Genomic DNA, 22,735 nt, shown 5'->3' with positions numbered 1-22,735 from the left:
TGGACTATAAAGAAAGCTGAGCGCCAAAGAATTGATGCTTTTGAACTGTGATGTTGGAGAAGACTTTTGAGAGTCCCTTGGGCTGCAAGGAGATCCAACCAGTCCATCCTAAAGGAGATCAGTCCTGGGTGTTCTTTGGAAGGACTGATGCTAAAGCTGAAACTCCAATACTTTGGCCACCTCATGCAAAGAGTTGACTCATTGGAGAAGACTCTGATGCTGGGAGGGATTGGGGGCAGGAGGAGAAGGGGATGACAGAGGATGAAATGGCTGGATGGCATCACCGACTCGATAGATGTGAGTCTGAGTGAACTCTGGGAGTTGGTGATGGACAGGGCCGCCTGGTGTGCTGCAATTCATGGGGTAGCAAAGAGTCGGACACGACTGAGCAACTGAACTGAACTGAAAGTTACTATACATTATCTTGCAGATTTTGAGGTGGTAATTCAAGCCTTTAATTTTCAATATTTTAAACTGATCATTTCAGAATTGATTCTCACAATGCTGAAAATATTCCATCTATATTAAGAATCAACACAAGCTGGTACATTTGGCCCTCCATACCAAGGGGTTCCACGTTCCCAGATTCAACCACAAAACAAAAATATATAAAAATTTTTAAAAAATCTTCAGGAAGTTTCCAAGAGTAAAACTTGAATTTGCCACACACTGGCAACTATTTATACAGCATCTACATTGTATTTACAACTATTTACATTGCATTAGGTATTATAAGTAACCTAGAGATGATTTAAAGTACATAAGAATATATATGTAGTTTATATATGCAAACACTATGCCATTTTATATAAGAAATTGAGTATTCATGGATTTTGGTGTCCTAGAGGGGTCCCAGAACCAACTCCCAGCTGATACTAAGAGATAACCATACAAAGATTTTCCCTCTCCAGTGTAATTAAAGGTACACTCAACTATTTTTTTTTTTTTTTTTTGCCAAGGAACAAGTTCAACTCTTCAATTTTTTGTTTATCTACAACAGGCTAACAATTAGAAAGAGTTGGACTGTGAATAAAGCTGAGCACTGAAGAATTGATGTTTTTGAACTGTGGTGTTGGAAAAGACTCTTGAGAGTCCCTTGGACTGCAAGGAGATCCAACCAGTCCATCCTGAAGGAGATCAGTCCTGGGTATTCATTGGAAGGACTGATGTTGAAGCTCAAACTCCAATACTTTGGCCACCTCATGCGAAGAGTTGACTCATTGGAAAAGACCCTGATGCTGGGAGGGATTTGGGACAGGAGGAGAAGGGGATGACAGAGGATGAGATGGCTGGATGGCATCACCGACTCGACAGACATGAGTTTGGGTAAATTCTGGGAGTTGGTGATGGACAGGGAGGCCCAGTGTGCTGCCATTCATGGGGTTGCAAAGAGTCGGACACAACTGAGCAACTGAACTGAACAATTAGAAATACTAACATTTGCTAATTAACATCAAATGAATCATTCTAGCTTATTAACTTGCACTAGCAAAAAACAATTTTTAAAAAATTTTAAGGCAATAATAAACCTCAACTGAGAAGCAAAGATGTCAGTCTCTTTATTTAGTATTTGAACTTTAATGGAAACAAATAATCTATCATAAAATCATGCTGGAATAATAGTATACCATATCAAAGAAGAAAAAAGAAATCTAACAAGTAGCATAGCCAAAATAGGCAACATTTGTGAAACTGTATTTTTGAAAGACAGAGAGATAATGACTTTTGTAAATATATTAGAATTAGATTCCAATTAAATGTAAACTTACATTTTCTCAAATATGGTTAAGATTTATTAAAGCAATATACTAATGCTTATAAATTATGGCGTAACATTTTTAGTAGGTTTAAAAGACTTTTAGTATTTAATAAAATTGTGTTTTGATCATAAATTTCATTTTGTTAATAAAATATTAATGTATAGAAGTGACAGAAAATAAACTATAATTCAAGTCATGTAAGATACAAAATTTTCTATATAGACTACCAGAAAATATTTTCTAAGTGCTTAACATTTTCAAAGATATCATGATCGATGTAGTTCATTTATTATGAACTGCACCTTCATCTGGAAAATCAACCCCATTACTAATGACAAAGATTCCAAATCACTCCACAGTACAAAAAAAAAAAAAAAAAAGATGACTAAATCCTTACAGTGACCTCACTAGAACTTCAACATAGATATTTGCCAAAGTAATGAAAATTTAAGCCTTAATCCACAGATGATTTCTACATGAATGAATGCTGCTATTTTTCTCCGTATCGTTTGCAAATTTTGTGACAATGTTTAACACACTCACATTTTTGTCTTTCAGCAAGAGGTCCTCTGCAACAGGCTGATAACCCACAGGATATCTCCTTAAAATCTATGTGATTGTCACGATTTTCATCAAAAGCATTAAACAAACCTGTAAAATAGGAAAAGACAACATAAATCAGAATCAACAAATTTCCTAATGTTAATGACATGTTTATGAAAGGAGGCATGACTTTTTCCCATAAACTACTGAATTAAAAATAAAAGTTTATCAGTAGCTCCCACTGTCTCTGGAAGGTTTTTTTTTTCCTGATATAATTATAAAACTTAACTTTTTAACAGACTGCAAAATACATTACTATCATTTAGTGTTTGGTTCTGTTTGCCTGCCTGTCTCTATCTTATATCAAATCCTATAGCTAAAAATGACTATAGTATGTAAAAAGTAGAAACAAATTAAAAAAATTAAGAACCGAAAAAAAAGAAAAGCCAGAGACCACAACTATCCTTATTTGGAAAGAATGAGAAGAAAAAGGAAAAAAGAAGAAAAGTTGAACTGCATATCAAAGATATACTGTGCTGTTATTAATAAGCTCCATTAAGCTCTTTCATGAGGCAAAAAAAGAGTAATACAGTATAAGAGAAAGAAATTCTGTATTGCAGTCTTCTTTGTGCTACTTGATAATATAAATGTTTTAAATTTCAGAAATAAAAGGGAATTTATAATATAATCTGTGGTTTTCAAACTTTTTATATGACATAGAAATGAAATAATTTTATTTTCAAATAAAATGACTTATCACTCTCTAATTCTAAAAAGGTTAAAAACACAACTGCACCTCTGAAGTAGGTGATGTCCTATCTCTTCTGGTTCCCCTAACAAGTATTTCCGAAATACACAGGGAATGTGAAGAATACAGATAGTCTACAAGACTCTACTTCTGTGCCCTCAGTTAAAGAGTAGGAAAATCATAGCTAAGGAGGAGTTAAACAACTTGCCAAAACAAAGTTTAACAAGGTCTGGACCAGAAAGAAAACCCAAGTATTCAGACACCATATGTGGTTTTTGTGATATCACCCGACAACTACTGTTTACATTTCCATCTTTTTAAGTGATAGCAATGAGAAATTTAGGGCTAAGCGAGAACTGTAGATATGGACCAGTCCAGTGGTTTCCTAATCTTTTTTGGGTGGGGGAAGGAGTGACACAACAGTGGCACCTTTCTCTTCTTTTTTTTAATTTTTGCTGTGCCACACACAGGATCCTACTTCTCAACCAGAAATTGAACCCAGGCCCTTGGCAGTGAAATCGAGGAGTCCTAACTGCTGGACCGTCAGGGAATTCCCCAGTGAACTTTCTTATGTGAAAGAAAAATTGTGGAGGTTCTTGAGCTGAGGAAGAGGCGGGGCTGTATGTGGAAGTCCAGAGCTTTCCCTGCTCAGTGGCCACCTCCCTAATCCCTGGACTATAGGAGTGAGTTTCTGAGGCACCCACAGGAGTACAGTTTCATAACCACTGTCATGGTCAAAACATTTTACATATGAGAATATACAGGTGAGAGGGAGGCTTCCCAGGTGGCCCTAGTGGTAAAGAACCTGCTTGCCAATGCAGGAGCCACAAGAGAACCTAGTTTGGTCCCTGCGTTGGGAAAATTCCCTGGAGGACGGCATGGCATCCCCCGCCAGTATTCTTGCCTAGAGAATCCCACGGACAGAGGAGCCTGGCAGGCTACAGTCCATGGGGTCAAAGAGTCAAACATGACTGAGCGACTAATTAGCACAAATGTACCGATGAGGGAGCTAAACTGACTTATGCAAGGTTACATAAGTAGAATAGGACGCTCAAGACTATAATCTTAATTCCCAATTTAATTTTCCTCCCCACCGAACTATTTGCAAGAAACCTGCAAACCTGTAACATTATGGCCTTTTAGAGTTAAGATATACTGGTTAGAAATAAAAGCTGGTCTCATGTGTGTTTAAGCAAGGAACATCATAGAAACAGAATGATTCCTACCTTCACTTAGAGATGGACGAATTGGTGGTGAAACCAATGGGCCAAATGTCTCTAAATCGAATCGTCCAGTTCGGGATTGAGCCTTCAGCAACCAATAGCGTTTCTCCAGATCAATGATGTCTGATTCCTCCACTGAGAGTCAAATCAAACAAGATCATAAAACCTCAGTCTTCTCTTCTAGGCAGTTAGTTAGCTCATCCTGAAAATGCAACTTCTAAGGATATATTTTAATTTCTCAGTTATACTGCTAACAACTACCTAAAACAAAACTCTGAAAAACAAACACATTATACCTAAAATGAAATGAAAAGTAAGTCAAATTAACATAAAACGGGTTTTAAAATGGAATTTTTTCCCCAGTAGGCTGTTTTAAGTCCAACATGTAAATCGTAAACAACTGAGATGTTTCATTCTGGTTTCCCACAACATTTTTATCTGTACTCGTTTTTGCTAATATTCAATCTCTATCCTGGATTTGATGATTTTATATATATATATATATTTTTTTTTTTTTTCTTTTCTCTCCTGGCTATACTGTAAACATCCTAACAGAAGGATTCTATGTCTGATTCATCCTGTTGATATGGTAACTACTTACACATTCGGTACTTATTAAAGAAATGAAAAGGAACAGGATAAAAGATGTTAAAAGTAATGAAGTTCCCTTCAATGTTCACCTGAAACTATCACAACACACTATTAATTGGCTAATTCCCATTATATAATAAAAAGTTAAAAGATATATATTAAAAAAAACTCAAATTATGAAGTCAATAAATGAGAAAGAAAGTAGATTAGAATTTATAGTGTGATAAGTAATAGGGGCATCATGAAAACATGAACAGCTTTTTCTCCTCATTCACCAGAAAATGCATTTTCTTTTTAAAAAAAGTCACAGATAAGCTCTAATTATGGTTACATTCTATATGTGTGGTTTTTTTCCTTCCAAGGAACAAAGACTGAAAAAATTATTAGAATCTCAGTGACCTATAAGGCAATATCAAAAGTACAGCAAATATCAAAAGTATACCTGGTGGCTCAGTGGTAAAACAGTCCACCTGCCAATGCAGGAGACCGGGTTTGACCCCTGGTGCAGGAAGATCCCACAGGCCGTGAGGCAACTAAGCACATGTGCCATGACTGCTGATCGTGTCCTCCAGAGCCTGTGCTCTGCAGCTACGGAGTCCTGCTCACTCTAGAGCCCATGCTCCACAAGAGAAGCCACCACAACGAGAAGCCCTCTCACTGCAACTAGAGAGTAGCCCTCAAAACTAGAGAAGAGCCTGCGCAGCAGCGAAATTCAGCACAGCCAAAAATAAAAAATTTTTAAAAGCACAGCATATATAGTATTGGGGTCCCAGGAAAGAGTGGGCAGAAAATGTTTAAAACACTTAACAGCTGAAAATTTTTCAAATTTGATAAAAACTATAATCCCATAATCCAGAAGTTCAATGAACCCTGTGTAAGAAAAATTCAAAGAAAACCAAACCAAGGTAAGATGTAACCAAGTTGCTGATAAAGAAAAAAAAAATCTCTAAAGCAGCATGAGAAGGGAGAAAAAATACATTATAACCAGGGGAATTAAACAATGATTTCTCTTCAGAAACAAGGCAGCTAGAAGACAATGGGGGCACGAGGAGAGGAAGAGGATCAAAAAGGAGAAAATAAACTAAAACCCTGTTAAACTCTATAACCTATGAAAACTCCTTCAAAAATAAAGGTAAAATAAAGCATTTTTTTGACAAACAAAAGCTGAGAGAATTCATCAACAGCAGAACTATACCAAAAGGAATATAAAAAGATGTTCTTCAGATTAAGTGATACCAGATGGAAACCACTATCTATACAAAGGAATGATGAAAACAAGAAATGCTCGGCTCCTAACGTCCATCTGACATCATTAATCATAACAGACTGTGGGTGGGCGTTTAGCTGCAGCTTTGGTTAGACGAAGTACACCTCTAGTTCAAATGTTCTGAAGGTGAGCTCATGTTTCTATTCCAGAGAGCCCAGAAACTACCAGTTTTTTAATCTGGAGGTCTACAAATTCTAGCCTCATTGGTTGCATGCTGCTGCTGCTAAGTCACTTCAGTCGTGTCCGACTCTGTGTGACCCCATAGACGGCAGCCCATCAGGCTCCCCTGTCCCTGGGATTCTCCAGGCAAGAACACTGGAGTGGGTTGCCATTTCCTTCTCCAATGCATAAAAGTGAAAAGTGAATGTAAAGTTGCTCAGTCGTATCCAACTCTTCGCGACCCCACGGACTGCAGCCTTCCAGGTTCCTCCGTCCATGGGATTTTCCAGGCAGGAGTACTGGAGTGGGGTGCCACATGCATGTTTGTATAAATAATGTTTTATTAGCACACAATAACATTTACATACACAGTTTATGGTTGCTAATATGTTACAATGGCAGAGTTGAATAATTGTAATGAAGAGCCATACTGCCCACAAGTCTGAAATATTCACTGCTTTTTAAAAATATGTTTGGCATCCCTGAATTGAAGTTGCACAACCACAAGACTCCAACTCCATAAATGACAGCATCTTAGGACCACAGAGTCTTCAGACTGCAACCTTCAAGATTCTGAGACTTCAAAACTGTGAGCCATTGAAACTGCCAGCCCATGAAACTGCCTAGCCTCAGTCTCAGCAAAATTTCCACAGGACAGAACTACTGGCTGGAGACGGTTACCTCCTGACAATGTGAGGATAACATGGGCAGAGATCTCAAGGAGGCAAGGGGTCCAAGCATGGAGAAAAAACACTTTAGACAGAAGGAACAAGGATAGAGGCTTTGAGATAGAGCATGCCTCGAAAGCTCAAGGAAGAGAAAGAACAAGAGTGGCTAAAGTGAAGTTAGTAAGCAGAGGGAATAATAATAATAGTAAGGAGAGAGTAGTAGGAGATAAAGTCACCAAGAAAACGGTGGTCAGATTATACAGGCCACTGGAAGGATTCTGATTTTAAGTCAAACTGTGAACCACTGGAGGGTCTGAAGCAGAGGAGTGCCATGATCCAACTAACAAACACCACTTTTGACTGCTGAGTTAGGAATAGCCTGGTGGGCAGCCAAGAAGTGTGTTTAAATCAATACATGCAGTTAAAAAACATAAGGACTACAATAGATTAACAAGTACAAGACATATAATTCATAAAAATGGGGAGAACTTTTCACTAAGAATAAAACGTCATTTGAAAAGAACAATTTAAACAGAATCATGCTACTTCTCTGCTTCAAAACTTTTTAACCCTATTTACCAAGATACCTGCACGGCTATTTCCACAACTCCTTCAGATCTTTTCTCTTATGTCACATTCTCAAGATTTTCCAAAGTCCATCCCATCCAATGACATTCCTCCACCCCTTTCCTTCTTTATTTACTTTGCTCTCTACGACTCATTTGTTTTGTTTATTGCTGTCTCCTCCAACTAGAACATATACTCCTTGTGGGCAGGTTTTTGGGTCTATTTTATTCTTTGCTATGTTCTAAAACTTCGAATAATACCTGGTACATTTTGAGCACTCCATAAATATTTTTTAATGGACAATATCTTACAAGTTACCTGGGAAGACAAGAACAATGTATTTTAAATTTCCAGTGACTTCAAAGCATTCATTCTTACACTATTTCTTAGGAGTTTTAAGAAAAAATTTCAGGTAAAAACTTGTCCTTATCAGCAAGATATCTAAGAGATAGTCAAATCAACGTATGTATTGTACTGTATTTATACAAATATCATAGTCATAAAAATTGGTTAATAAATGAAAACATATTCCACCAACTTACATAAAATTTTAAGAAAAAAAACTACTCCTTTGGCTTGACTTTCAAGGGGCTCCCAGGACAGAAAGCTAATGTTTCTCTGTCTTTCCTTCCTATCCCCTACTCTACTCTGATGTTCACTATGTCTAAAGATCTAAAAGAGAATGACTTTTTTTTGAAAACAAAAAATAAAAATCCTTTGCTGGGAGAACAAAATTTTGTACACATCATCCTATAGATCAGTAAATGAAAGAAGTGAGATTTTCAGAAAGACACTCTTCTAATTTATTCTTAAGTAGAAAGAAAAGTTCATGGGAATAACTATATACCTGCCATAGCTGCAAACAAAAAAGGCTTTGAGACATGTAATTAGTCCCCACAATTTACAAAGATGAATGCTCTCCTGGAAAGTTCTTTCCTTGCCTATCCTAGAACATATACTCTTAAAACCTATGGAGAAGGGGTCCAGGAGCAACAATGAAGTTACCCTACACTTGAAGTAAGGGCTTCCCTGGTGGCTCAGACAGTAAAGAATCTGCCTGCAAAGCGGGAGACCTAGGTCTGATCCCTGGCTCTGGAAGATCCTCTAGAGAAGGAAATGGCAACCCACTCCAGTATTCTTGCCTAGAAAATCCCATGGACAGAGGAAACAGTCAGGCTACAGTCCACGGGGTTGCAAAGAGTTGGACACTACTGAGTGACTAAGTCAGAAAGCAGTCACATTCCACTTCCTGCTTTTTGAAGTAAAGGAAACTAATCACTTATTATTTACTAAAAGTAATAAGTAACTGAGTGATAAGGATATAAGATAATGTATTTTATGAAGTTAAAAAATGAAAATACTAATAACACTAAATTGATTTAAAAATTTGTATTACTTATTTTTATTAAACTAGTGGTATATTTTGCTGCATGAAAAATATTTAAAATGTAGGTAATCAAAAAAAGGAAAAGGAAACACAGTTCTCTGGCTTCATTTAACTATAATCATAAATGTACTTGATTGTCACCTGGGCTGTTTGGGAAGATTATATCTAATAATTTCATTCTATCATCTATACCACTGTATGATTTTTCACATTACACAAAATCCTAGTTCAGAGCGGGGTTTTTTTTTTTTGCTATGCCTCGTGGCTTGCAGGATACAGAATCTCAATTCCAAAACCAGGGACTGAACCCAGGCAGCAACAATGAAAGTGCTGAATCCTAACCACCAGGGAATTTCCCCTAGTTCAGTTTTAAATAATCAATGGGATAAATTTCATTTTTAAGATTTTACAGAAAAATCATCAAAAGTGAGTGAAAGTCACTCAGTCGTGTTCGACCCTGCGACTCCATGGACTATATGGTCCATGGAATTCTTCAGGCCAGAATACTGGAGTAGGTAGCCTTTCCCTTCTCTAGGGGATCTTCCTGACCCAGGAACTGAACAGAGGCCTCCTGCATTGCAGGCAGATTTTTTTTACCAACTGAGCTATCAGGGAAGCCAAAAATCATCAAAAAAGATGACACAAAAAAAGATACAAGTTTCATACAAGGTACATGTCTCAGGTACATACAATATAACTATCATATATTTTTTCTTATTTAACCAAATAACAAATATATTACTTTCATACTACATTCATTACTATATTGTAACCTCTTGATGAATTAACCTTTGCAAAGGTTCAATTACTTTGTAACTGGAATTGATTTTTAAAATTATATGAAACTTCTATGAGTTGTTAGCTGAACTGCTGAGAAGAAAAACAACTAACTTTATTTTCACTTAAAGAAGTTAGAGGTAATAATGGCAGTAGTTACTCTATTTGCAATTCATAAATCAATACCAAAACTTCTATTTTATTTGCTAAACAGGAATGAATTTATCACCCACCTATGGGTATAATTTTTTCTGGTTCACAACAGTAGCATAACATATTCCCAACAGTCTAAATAGTTGTCGGCCTGCCCTTTGAGCCATCCTAATCAAGTCCCACCTTACCGGAAGGCTCCAGCTGCAGAAAGCGCTTTTTAATGCCAGAACTGGATTCTCATTTAAAAACAAAAAACAAGGCCCAGGAAAATACGAAGTATTTTCAAAGAGTAACACAGTTCTGCAACATTTCTGAGAAAGCAACCTGTTCTCAAAAGCAATGACCTTCTGTAATCTACTTAAGCCTTACATCATTATAACCAGATAAGAAGATAATGAAGAGGATATTGAAGAAGGGACATGAAGATTTACTAGGCAGTTGATGGCCGAAGAATCACTCAAGTACTTTTTTCTTACACAAAGAAGGTCTTAACATTGCAAACTAAAATGTGACAAGGTAATATAATAATATGTATATTTTAGTTGAGATAATAAATGCTAAAATAGAAACTATATAAATTTGACTCCGATAAGAAAAGAAAAACAATGAAAGAGAGTTCAATGGCCCTAAAATTAGCCCCAAATATTTATAAATTACCTCAGGATCTAGATTCTACTATTTGAAACACATATTTACAGAAAGAATTAGCACACATATTTTCTTCTAAATAATATACCTGAACTCTATGAAAATATGATCATCATTAAGGAAAAAAATTCTCAATTTAAAACGCAGTCCTTAAAAATCATAGTTCTTCTAATCACCTATTTCACTGCTGGTAAATGATCTTGCTGGATCCAATGAAATTAATTATTAAAGAGAAATTCAAAATAATAATCATTTGAAGGTATCCCAAGGGGGAAAAAAAAGGAAATTGGAAAAGTGAGCCTGCAAGGCTGTCCAAAGCAAGTCTGAGGAAGATGGCTCACCGCAACCACAACTACCACATGGCCACCTCCTTTTACCTGCAGTCACAGACCACTCATAAAAGATTAAAGAAGCAAAATGACTGTGTGTCAATAAACTGTCTTCAAATTCTAAAGGGATAATAATATGCACTCTGGGTTCTAATATCCCAATTTCAGCACCTCTTAGCTATTTGATCTTGAGAAAAGTTTCTTTAACTCTTCATAGCTGTGGTTTCCTCATTTTTGGAATGGAGATAAAATTAACTTCAGAGGTGGTACAGGCTTGAGTGAGACAATGTACAAGGAGCACAGTGCTTCCTTTAGTAAGTGCTCAGTCTGCATGTGGTAAATTGGAACCTTCCTAAGCGTTTTTTTGGGGGCTTCCCTGGTGGCTCAGAGGTTAAAGTGTCTGCCTCCAATGCAGGAGACCCAGTTTCGATCCCTGGGTCGGGAAGATCCCCTGGAGAAGGCAATGGCACCCCACTCCAATACTCTTGCTTGGAGAATCCCATGGACTGAGAAGCCTGGTAGGCTACAGTCCATGGGGTCGCAAAGAGTAGGACACGACTGAGCGACTTCACTTTCTTTCTTTCTAAGCATTTTTTTGGGGGGGGGGAAGAAAAAAGAACAGGACCAATGGTCAAGATCATTTAATATTTGGCAAACATTCATAAAGACATTTTGTGTGTCTGACATTGTGCTAAAAATTAGACATGACTGTGAACAAAATAATTTTATTTAGATTCTAGTAGAAGAGAAAATGGGTCATTTTAATCTAGTGTGGAAAGTACAACGAAGGAACAGAGACACAGTTTTCAGAGAGCACATTAGCAGATAGATAGGCCCTGGAAGTCTTGATATTAAAAAGAGGTACACACAGAACACCTAAGGGTTGATCAGAAAGGAAAAATGAGTGCAGCAGAAGGATATTACAAACAAAGGCAAAAACACGTGTAAAAATCTCTATGGAAAACAGGTAGTATTAGGTTGGTGCAAAAGTAATTGCAGTTTTGCAATGTTGTACTTTGCCATTTGATACTGGAATATATTCTTAAATAAATGTGGCTATTTTATACATCATTTTAATGTGTATTTTTCACTTCACTTTTTTTTGCTAATGACTTATTACTTGATGTGTATTTTATATTTATTTTATACTAGGGAAATGATGTCAGACAAAAAGCAAATTTGAGTGATTTTCTTATTCACATTCAAGATAGGTCATACAGCAGCAGAGATAACTTGCAACATCAACAATGCATTTGGTCCAGGACCTGCTAACGAACGTACAGGGCAGTGGTGTTTCAAGAAGTTTTGCAAAGGAGACAAGAGCCTTGAAGATGAGGAGTGTAATGGCCAGCCATCAGAAGTTGACAACAACCATTTGAGAACAATCATCAAACCTGATCCTCTTAAAACTACATGAGAAGTTGCTGAAGAACTCAACATTGACCACTCCATAGTCATTTGGCATTTGAAGCAAATTGGAAAGATAAAAAAGCTTGATAAACATGTGCTGCATAAACTGACAGCAAATTTTAAAAATCATCATTTTGAAGTGTTGTCTTCTTCTATTTTACCCAACAAAATAAACCATTTCTCGATAGGACTGTGATGTGTGACAAAAAGTGGATTTTATATGACAACCAGTGACGACCACCTCACTGGCTGGACTGAGAAGCTCCAAAGCACTTCGCAAAGCCAAACTTGAATGAAAAAAAGGTCATGGTCACTGTTTGGTGGTCTGCTGCCTGTCTGATCCACTTCAGCTTTCTGAATTCCAGCGAAACATTACATCTGAAAAGTCTGCCCAGCAAATTGATGAGAAAACTGCAATGACTACAGCTGGTACTGGTCAACAGAATAGGACCAATTCTCCACGACAAGGACCGACAGCACATCATACAACCAATGCTTCAAAAGTTGAATGAACTGGGCTATGAAGTTTTGCCTCATCTGCCATATTCACATGACCTCTTATCAACTATGACTTCTTCAAGCATCTCGACAGCTTTTTGCAGGTAAAAAGCTTCCACAACCAGCAGGAGGCAGAAAACACTTCCCAAGAGTTTCTAGAATCCCAAAGTACAGATTTTTACGCTACAGGAATAAACAAACTTCGTTCTCGTTGGCAAAAATGTGTTGACTATAATGGGTCCTATTTTGATTAATAAAGATGTGTTTGAACCTAGTTATAACGATTTAAAATTCATGGTCTGAAACCGCAGTTACATTTGCACCAACCTAACAATAGGACAGACAAGCAAAAACAAAGATTAACCGTTATATTCTGCTATAATTAAAAAAAAGCAAAAGGAGAACCTGTAAGAAGGATTTATGCTCTGGACCCACAATAAAAGACAAAAAACAAGAAAGAACTTTACTTTCCAGTGAGTGACACCTCCCCACCCCCTGCCAAAAAAAAAAAAAAAGGAATGTTAAAAATGTCAATTCAACCTAGAATTAGTAGACAGTTCAGTGAGAATGTAGACATTCCGAAGCATCTAAAAGATGAGCCTTCAAACTCAAGCAGAGCTTCCAAACTGTGTTTAGATAAGACTATGCATGTACAATAGTAGGGGATTCAATACACTAAATTTGTAAAAAGTTGATTAAAACAAATTACATTTTGAGTTTATAGTCTGTGTCTCCAAAGTTCAACACTATGTGATGCTAAATAATGATGAACAAAATGGGTGAGGAAAGGGTACTAAAAGGAAAAAACCAAATGATTAGTCTTAGAAAGTAGAATCTTCTTTCAGATATCAATAATAATGATGACAACACCAATAAAATCTGTACCAAACTATTTCAAATATTTAAACTATATAGAAAATGTTTATGTTATCTATACATGTTCTCCAATTCGGAATATCATCAAAATGTATAAAAATTAACTTGTCAATAAAACACTGTATATATATTAACATTTGACAAAAAAGATCTTTTTAGGAAATCTAATCTTAGGTATTTAAGTAGCAAATTACAAAATAAAAACATATCATAAAAATCTGTTGTTGATAAAAATCTGTTTAACAATTTGACCTTTTGGCTGAAGTTCTAATTCATGAAATTTCCTGGCAGTCCAATAGTTAGGGCTCAGTGCTTTCACTGAGTCCCTGGTTGGGGAACTGAAATTCTGCACTGTGGGTGGCACTGCCAAAAATCCAAAAAGTTCTAATTCAATTTCTTAAATTTAAATAAAAGGTAAAGTAACAATAGTTTGGAATCTTAAGTTCTAAAAACTACTGGCCATGACAAAATTTAAAATCTTGTATAGATCAAATCAGTTAATTATTCTAAACTCTGTACTGAATATACAGTATTCAGTGTGTAATAATATAAATAAACAGTGACCCAGTTTCATCTGTGATATACATAAAAGAGAAAAAATTTGATTAAAAATGGCAGTATGTTCAACTTACTGGACTTCAAGTTTTACTTTATAATCATATGTGAAAAAGTAAATACATCTGTACTCTAACATAAATGTTATTTACAAGTGAAAACTTATAACTCCTTTTTGTTTCCTAGATATCTTGGCTTATTACACAAATTTAAATGCAGTCACTGATGCTTTAAAATAAATGTCTACTTATAAATGACAAGTTAATAACATTCTCTATTTTTATCCCAATTTTCCACATTCCTAATATATTATTTCAAAAGTTTAATGTACCAAATATTTTTGAGTGGAAAACCCTGCAATGTGGTCCACAGTGAACTGCTTAGCTAGAAGCTTAGAATTTATAACTAATACAATAAATCACAGTCATCAGAATATAAACCTGCCCATGTCAGAATTTCTTTAAGAAATTTAGCAGTAATTCTGATTTTATGATAATGCTTTCATAGGAAAGTCCACTAAGAAAGCAGCTATTTGCTGAAGCCAGGAGCAATTGAGTTGTATGTTATACCTTTATTTTTATAAACTGTAAAGTAAAGGAAAGCAAATTAGTAAGGAAAACATTTTCTTCCTATTGACATGGATGAGTTAATTTTTGTAGTGATCTACAGTCCTCTGTTATAAAATTGCTTGTTCCCAAAACAATTTCTAGAAAATTGCTTGTTCCCCAAACAATTACTCTCTGAGAAAGTGGGATGAAGCTTACTGACATTTCCTAGCCAACTGTTTACTAATACAAGAGGATGAAGGGAATCCCTTACTGCTAAGTCGCTTCAGTCATGTCCGACTCTGTGTGACCCCATAGACGGCAGCCCATCAGGCTCCTCTGTCCCTGGGATTCTCCAGGCAAGAACACTGGATTGGGTTGCCACTTCCTTCTCCAATACATGAAAGTGAAAAGTGAAAGTGAAGTCGCTCAGTCGTGCCCGACTCTTAGCAACCCCATGGACTGCAGCCTACCAGGCTCCTCCGTCCAAGGGATTTTCCAGGCAAGAACACTGGATTGGGTTGCCATTTCCTTCTCCAATACATGAAAGTGAAAAGTGAAAGTGAAGTCGCTCAGTCGTGCTCGACTCTTAGCAACCCCATGGACTGCAGCCTACCAGGCTCCTCCGTCCAAGGGATTTTCCAGGCAAGAGTACTGGAGTGGGGTGCCACTGCCTTCTCCGAAGGGAATCCCTTGGTGGTCCACTTGTTAGGACTCTGTGCTTCCAATGCAGGGGGCACAGGTTCAATCCCTGGTCTGGGAACTAAGATCTCACATGCCTTGCGGCACCTCCAAAAAAAAAAAGAGAGGATGCATATTCATTGTAAAGCGCCTATTCTATACCAGGCACAATGCTGAGTCCTTTAAAAAAGGTAACATTTCATGTAGCACCATATGCTACCGGAAATGCTGCTTCAGTATAAGGATTATTTTGAGTTGAAGGCAAATGAGAAGCAGCAGATATAAGAAAAGCCCTCTAGTTCCCCCTACCGGCCTAATTTGAAAAGATGGCTTCCCGATCCTCTACCAGGACCCAGGGAAAGGAGCAGTGACCTGCACAAGAGACTGAGCCAGACCTGCCTTGGAGGCACGTGTGAGCAGTGTTTTGTTTCGAGGACAGGGGCTCTGGCTGCAGCAGACCTGGGAGGCACGGCATATGGCATACGTCCTCTTGGAGGAGGTCACCATTAGCTTCACTGTAGAGCTGCCAAGCAGATGAGAAACAAACTGGGGAACAATTATAACAAAGAAGTTCCCGCCCTCTTGGAAAAGTTAGGGTACCCACAACAGATTTCCCAACCTGGGGATCCAGCAAAAGGACAGAGAACCCCCAAGGAATCTGACTTTGAAAGACAGTGGGATTTGATTACAGAACCTCCACAGGACGGGGGAAACATTCTAGGAGGGCACAAACAAAACGCTGTGCACACAAGGACCCAGGAGAAAGGAGCAGTGAGCCCACAAGAGACGGAGTCAGACTTGCAAGTGAGTGTCCAGGAATCTCCGGCGGAGGTGTGTGTCGACAGTAGCCTGTCTCGAGGTCAGAGGCACTGACTACAACAGTCCTGGGAGCTGCGGCATGCTGGCGTAAGTCCTCTGAAGGAGGTCGTTATTACCCCTATCATAGTTTGGCCTCACTGAAAGATGAACTCCCCAGGTCAGTAGGTGACCAATATGCTACTGGAGAAGACTGGAGAAATAACTCCAGACAGCATGAATAGGCTGAGCCAAAATGGAAACAACGTCCAGTTGTGGACATCTGGTGGTGAAAGTAAAGTCTGATGCTATAAAGAACAACATTGCATAGGAATCTGGAATGTTAGGTCCATGAATCAAGGTAAATTGGAAGTGGTCAAACAGGAGATGGTAAGAGTGAACACTGACATTTTAGGAATCAGTGAACTAAAATGGACAGCAATGGGTGAATGTACTTCAGATGACCCTTATATCTACTACTGTGGGCAAGAATCCCTTAGAAGAAATGTAGTAGCCATCATAGTCAACAGGAATCTGAAATGCACTACTTGGGTGCAATCTCAAAAATGATGCAATGATCTCTGTTCATTTCCAAGCCAAATGGAATTCACAGTATTTCCAAATACTGTGAGCCAAATCAGTATCACAGTAATTCAAGTAATTCACAGTAATTCCAGTTTATGCCCCAACCACTAATGCGGAAGAAGCTGAGGTTGAACAGTTCTATGATGACCTACAAGACTTTCTAGAACTAACACCAAAAAAAGATGTCCTTTTCATCACAGGCGACTGGAATGCAAAAGCAGGAAGTCAAGAGATACCTGGAGTGCAAGTTTGGCCTTGGAGTACAAAATGAAGCAGGGCAAAGGCTAACAGAGTTTTCCCAAGAGAACGCACTGGTCATAGCAAACACCCTTTTCCAACAACACAAAGAGACAACTCGACACATGGATATCGCCAGATAGTCAATACCAAAATCAGACTGATTATAGTCTTTGCAGCCAAAAATGGAGAAGCTCTATACAGTTAGCAAAAACAAGACTGGGAGCTGACTGTGGCTCAGATCATGAACTCCTTATTGCAAAATTTGACTTAAATTGAAGAAAGTAGGGAAAACTACTAGGCCATAACAGTATGACCTAAATCAAGTTCCTTACGATTATACAGTGGAAGTGACAAATAGATTCAAGGGATTAGAACTGATAGAGTGCCTGAGGAACTATGGACAAAGGCTCGTAACACTGTACAAGGGGTAGTGATCAAAACCATCCCCAAGAAACAGAAATGCAAAAAAGGCAAAATGGTTCTCTGAGGAGGCCTCACAAATAGCTGAGAAAAGAAGAGAAGCTAAAGGCAAAGGAGAAAAAGAAAGACCTACCCATCTAAATGCAGAGTTCCAAAGAATAGCAAGGAGAGATAAGAAAGCCTTCCTCAGGGACCAATGCAAAGAAATAGAGGAAAACAATATAATGGGAAAGACTAGAGATCTTTTCAAGAAAACCAGAGATATCAAGGGAATATTTCATGCAAAGATGGGTACAATAAAGGACAGAAACAGTATGGCCTAGCAGAAGATAGTTAACAAGAGGTGGCAAGAATACACAGAAGAACTAGACAAAAAAGATCTCAATGACTCAGATAAACATGATAGTGTGATCACACACCTACACATTCTGGAGGGCCAAGTCAAGTGGGCCTCAGGAAGCATTACTATGAACAAAGCTAGTGGAATGATGGTATTCCAGCTGAACCATTTCAAATCCTAACAGATGATGCTGTTAAAGTGCTGCAATCAATATAACAGCAAATTTGGAAAATCCAGCAGTGACCACAGGACTGGAAAAGGTCAGTTTTCATTCCAATCCCAAAGAAAGACAGTGTCAAAGAATGTTCAAGCTACCGCATAATTGTACTCATTTCACACGCTAGCAAAGTAATGCTCAAAATTCTCCATGCTAGGCTTCAACAGTACGTGAACCAAGAATTTCCAGATGTTCAAGCAGGATTTAGAATAAGAGGAATCAGAGATCAAATTGCCAAAATCCGATGGATCATAAAAAAAAGCAAGAGAATTCCAGAAAAACAACTACTTCTGCTTCACTGACTTATGCAAAAGTCTTTGACTGTGTGCATCACAACAAACTGTGGCAAATTCTTAAAGAGATCGGAGTACCAGACCATCTCACTTGTCTCCTGAGAAGCATGTATGCAGGTCAAGAAGCAACTGTTAGAACCAGATATGCAACAATGGACTGGTTCCAAACTGGGAAAGGAGTACTGTATATTGTCACCCTGCTTATTTAACTTATATGCAGAGTACATACATCACGCGAAATCGTGGGCTGGATGAAGCAGAAGTTGAAATCTAGATTGCCAGGAAAGTATCAATAACCTCAGATATGCAGATGACATCACCGTTATGGCAGAAACCGAAGAGGAACTAAAGATCCTCTTAAAAATGGATTAAAGATCTAAATGTTAGACCAGAAACTATAAAACTCCTAGAGAAGAACATAGGCAAAACACTCTCCGACATACATCACAGCAGGATCCTCTATGACCCACCTCCCAGAATATTGGAAATAAAAGCAAAAATAAACAAATGGGACCTAATTAAAATTAAAAACTTCTGCACAACAAAGGAAACTATAAGCAAGATGAAAAGACAGCCTTCAGAATGGGAGAAAATAATAGCAAATGAAGCAACAGACAAACAGCAAATCTCAAAAATATACAAGCAACTCCTGCAGCTCAATTCCAGAAAAACAAATGGCCTAATCAAAAAATGGGCCAAAGAACTAAACAGAGATTTCTCAAAGAAGACATACAGATGGCTAACAAACACATGAAAAGATGCTCAGCATCACTCATTATCAGAGAAATGCAAATCAAAACCCAATGAGGTACCATTTCATGCCAGTCAGAATGACTGCGATCCAAAAGTCTACAAGCAATAAATGCTGGAGAGGGTGTGGAGAAAAGGGAACCCTCTTACACTATTGGTGGGAATGCAAACTAATACAGCCACTATGGAGAACAGTGTGGAGATTCCTTAAAAAACTGGAAATAGAACTGCCTTGCTGCTGCTAAGTCACTTCAGTCGTGTCCGACTCTGGACGACCCCACAGACAGTAGCCCACTAGGCTCCTCTGTCCCTGGGATTCTCCAGGCAAGAACACTGGAGTGGGTTGCCATTTCCTTCTCCAATGCATGAAAGTGAAAAGTGAAAGTGAAGTCGCTCAGTCGTGCCCGACTCTTAGTGACCCCATGGACTGCAGCCTACCAGGCTCCTCTGTCCATGGGATTTTGACCCAGCAATCCCACTGCTGGGCATACACACCAAGGAAACCAGAATCGAAAGAGACACGTGTACCCCAGTGTTCATCGCAGCACTGTTTATAATAGCCAGGACATGGAAGCAACCTAGATGTCCATCAGCAGATGAATGGATAAGAAAGCTGTGGTACATATATACAATGGAGTTATTACTAAGCCATTAAAAAGAATACATTTGAATCAGTTCTAATGAGGTGGATGAAACTGGAGCCTATTATACAGAGTGAAGTAAGCCAGAAAGAAAAACACCAATACAGTATACTAACGCATATATATGGAATTTAGAAAGATGGTAACAATAACCTTGTATGCAAGACGGCAAAAGAGACACAGATGTATAGAACAGTCTTTTGGACTCTGTGGGAGAGGGAGAGGGTGGGATGATTTGGGAGAATGGCATTGAAACATGTATTAATACCATATATGAAACGAATCGCAGTCCACGTTCGATGCATGATACTGGATGCTTGGGGCTGGTGCACTGGGACGACCCGGAGGGATGGTATGGGGAGGGAGGTGGGAAGGGGGTTCAGGATGGGGAACACGTGTACACCCGTGGCGGATTTATGTATGGCAAAACCAATACAATATTGTAAAGTAATTAACCTCCAATTAAAATAAATAAATTTATAAAATAAAAAAAAGAAACTAAAAAAAAAAAAAGTGAAAGAGGAGAGTAAAAAAGCTGGCTTAAAACTTAACATTGAAAAAACTAAGACCATGGCATCCAGTGCCATTAATTCATGGCAAACAGATGGGGAAACAATGAAAACAGTGACAGACTTTACTTTCTTGGCCTCCAAAATCACTGCAGATGGTGAGTGCAGCCATGAAATTAAAAGACGCTTGCCCCTTGGAAGAAAAGCTATGACAAACCTAGAAAGTGTATTAAAAGCAGAGATATTACTTTGCCAACAAAGATCCGTATAGTGAAAGCTATGGTTTTTCCAGTAGTCATGTATGGATGTGACAGTTATAAGATAAAGAAGGTTGAGCACTGAATAATCAATCCTTTTGAACTGTGGTGCTGAAGAAGACTCTTGAGAGTTCCTGGACTGCAAGGAGATCAAACCAGTCCATCCTAAAGGAAATTAACCCTGAATATTCATTGGAAAGACTGGTGCTGAAGCTCCAATACTTTGGCCACTTGATGCGAAGAACTGACTCATTATAAAAGACCCTGATGCTGGGAAAGATCAAAGGCAGGAGGAGAAGGGGACGACAGAGGACAAGATGTCTGGATGGCATCACCAACTCAATGGACATGAGTTTAAGCAAGCTCCAGGAGATGGTCAAGGACAGACAGGTAAGCCTGGAGTGTGCAGTCCATGGGGTTGCAAGGAGTCAGATATAACTGAGCAACTGAACAATAATAACTTTTCTACCAGGAAGGATAGATGTTAATCACCAGAGAAAACTCTAGATCCTTATCAACCTGGAGATGGCACCAGAAGAAAGAATCTACATAACAAATCTTATTAACCAGCCAAATCAACCAAAGTCTTCTCCAGTAGCTCAGACAGTAAAGAATCAGCAGGATTCCCAGGAATGCAGGAAACCCAGGTTTGATCCCTGAGTCAGGAAGATCTTCTGGAAAAGGAAATGGCAACCCATTCCAGTATTCTTGCCTAGAGAATTCCATGGACAGACCATGGGGTCGCAAAGAGTTGAACACGTCTGAGTGACTAACACACATACATCAGGCAATAGTTTCTCCATGTATTTGTTTTCCCACAATGTGCCACTCCTAGCAGCTCAAAGTTCTTTTCCTTTGTTTTGTCACTTCTCCACAAATTACCGTTCTTTGCTAAGATGCTATGTAAGCTCAAGCTCTAACCACCCCTTTGAGTTATTCATCACTAAATGTTCCAGTGCGTAAGTAACTTAGTAAGTAATAAGTAAGCTTATGTTTTTCTCTTGTTTTCTGTCTTTTGTTAGTCTAATTGAAAGGGCCCCACCCAATGAGCCCAAGATGAGTACAGGATAATACTTTTCCTTCCCTGCCCTCCTTACCACAAATCTATGATGTAAGTTGTATCATTACCCCTGTTTTCCATAGACAAAGTAAGAAGTTAAGATCACGGCATCTGGTCCCAGCACTCCACAGCAAATAGATGGGAAAACAAAGGCAACAGTGATGACTTTTTCTGGACTCCAAAATCATTGCAGATGGTGACTGCAGCTCTGAAATTAAAAGACACTTGCTCTTTGAAGGGCTTCCCTGGTGGCTCAGCTGGTAAAGAATCTGCCTGCAATGCAGGAGACCTGGGTTTGATTCCTGGGCTGGGAAGATCCCCTGGAGAAGGGAATGGCTACTCACTCCAGTATTATGGCTTCCCTGATAGCTTAGTTGGTAAACAATCCACCTGCAGTGCAGGAGACCCCAGTTCAATTCCTGTGTTGGGAAGATCCACTGGAGGAAGGGATAGGCTACCCTCTCCAGGATTCTTGGGTTTCCCTTGTGGCTCAGCTGGGAAAGAATCTACCTGCAATGTGGAAGACCTGGGTTCAATCCCTGGGTTGGGAAGATCCTCTGGAGAGGCGAAAGGCTACCCACTCCAGTATTCTGGCCTAGAGAATTCCATGGACTGTGCATGGGTCACAAAGAGTCAGACACAACTGAGCGACTTTCACTTTCACTGCACCTTGGACGAAAAGCAATGACAAACCTAGACGGCATATTAAAAAGCAGAGACGTTACTTTGCCAACAAAGGTCCATATAGTCAAAGCTACAGTTTTTCCAGTAGTCATGTATGAATGAATGTGAGAGTTGGACCATAAAGAAGGCTGAGCACGCCAAAGAACTGATGCTTTTGAACTGTGGTGCTGTAGAAGACTCTTGAGAGTCCCCTGGACAGCAAGGAGGTCAAACCAGTCCATCCTAAAGGAAATCAACCCTGAATATTCATTGGAAGAACTGAGACTGAAGCTGAAGCTCCAATACTTTGGCGACCTGAGGCAAAGAACCGACTCACTGGAAAAGACCCTGATGCTGGGAGAGATTGAAGGCAGGAGAAGGGGACGAAAGAGGACAAGATGATTGGATGAGATCACTGATTCAATAGACATGAGTTTGAGCAAGCTCTAGGAGGCTGTAGTCCATGGGGTTGCAAATACTTGGACACAACTGAGTGACTGAACAACGATAACAAATTATTTCCCAAAATGCAGTTCATGATCCATCCATATCAGAATTACCCAGAGTTAAAAGTACAGAG

At 38.6% G+C, this 22,735-nt stretch overlaps 1 protein-coding gene across 1 annotated transcript in view; it reads right to left on the bottom strand.

The window, feature by feature from the left end:
• Positions 1 to 22,735, bottom strand: part of USP32 (ubiquitin specific peptidase 32) — a 203,933-nt gene that overhangs the window by 57,828 nt on the left and 123,370 nt on the right. The window contains exons 6-7 of the mRNA XM_070772603.1: positions 4,278 to 4,409; positions 2,304 to 2,411 (exon numbers count right to left, since the gene is read on the bottom strand). Of these exons, the coding sequence (XP_070628704.1) occupies positions 2,304 to 2,411; positions 4,278 to 4,409 (240 nt within the window). The remainder of the gene's footprint in view (positions 1 to 2,303; positions 2,412 to 4,277; positions 4,410 to 22,735) is intronic.

The sequence above is a fragment of the Bos indicus genome, chromosome 19, assembly GCF_029378745.1.
Source record: "Bos indicus isolate NIAB-ARS_2022 breed Sahiwal x Tharparkar chromosome 19, NIAB-ARS_B.indTharparkar_mat_pri_1.0, whole genome shotgun sequence".
NCBI lineage: Eukaryota > Metazoa > Chordata > Mammalia > Artiodactyla > Bovidae > Bos > Bos indicus.
Note: the sequence above shows the minus strand (reverse complement) of the source record. Positions and strands in the feature narration are given on the sequence as shown.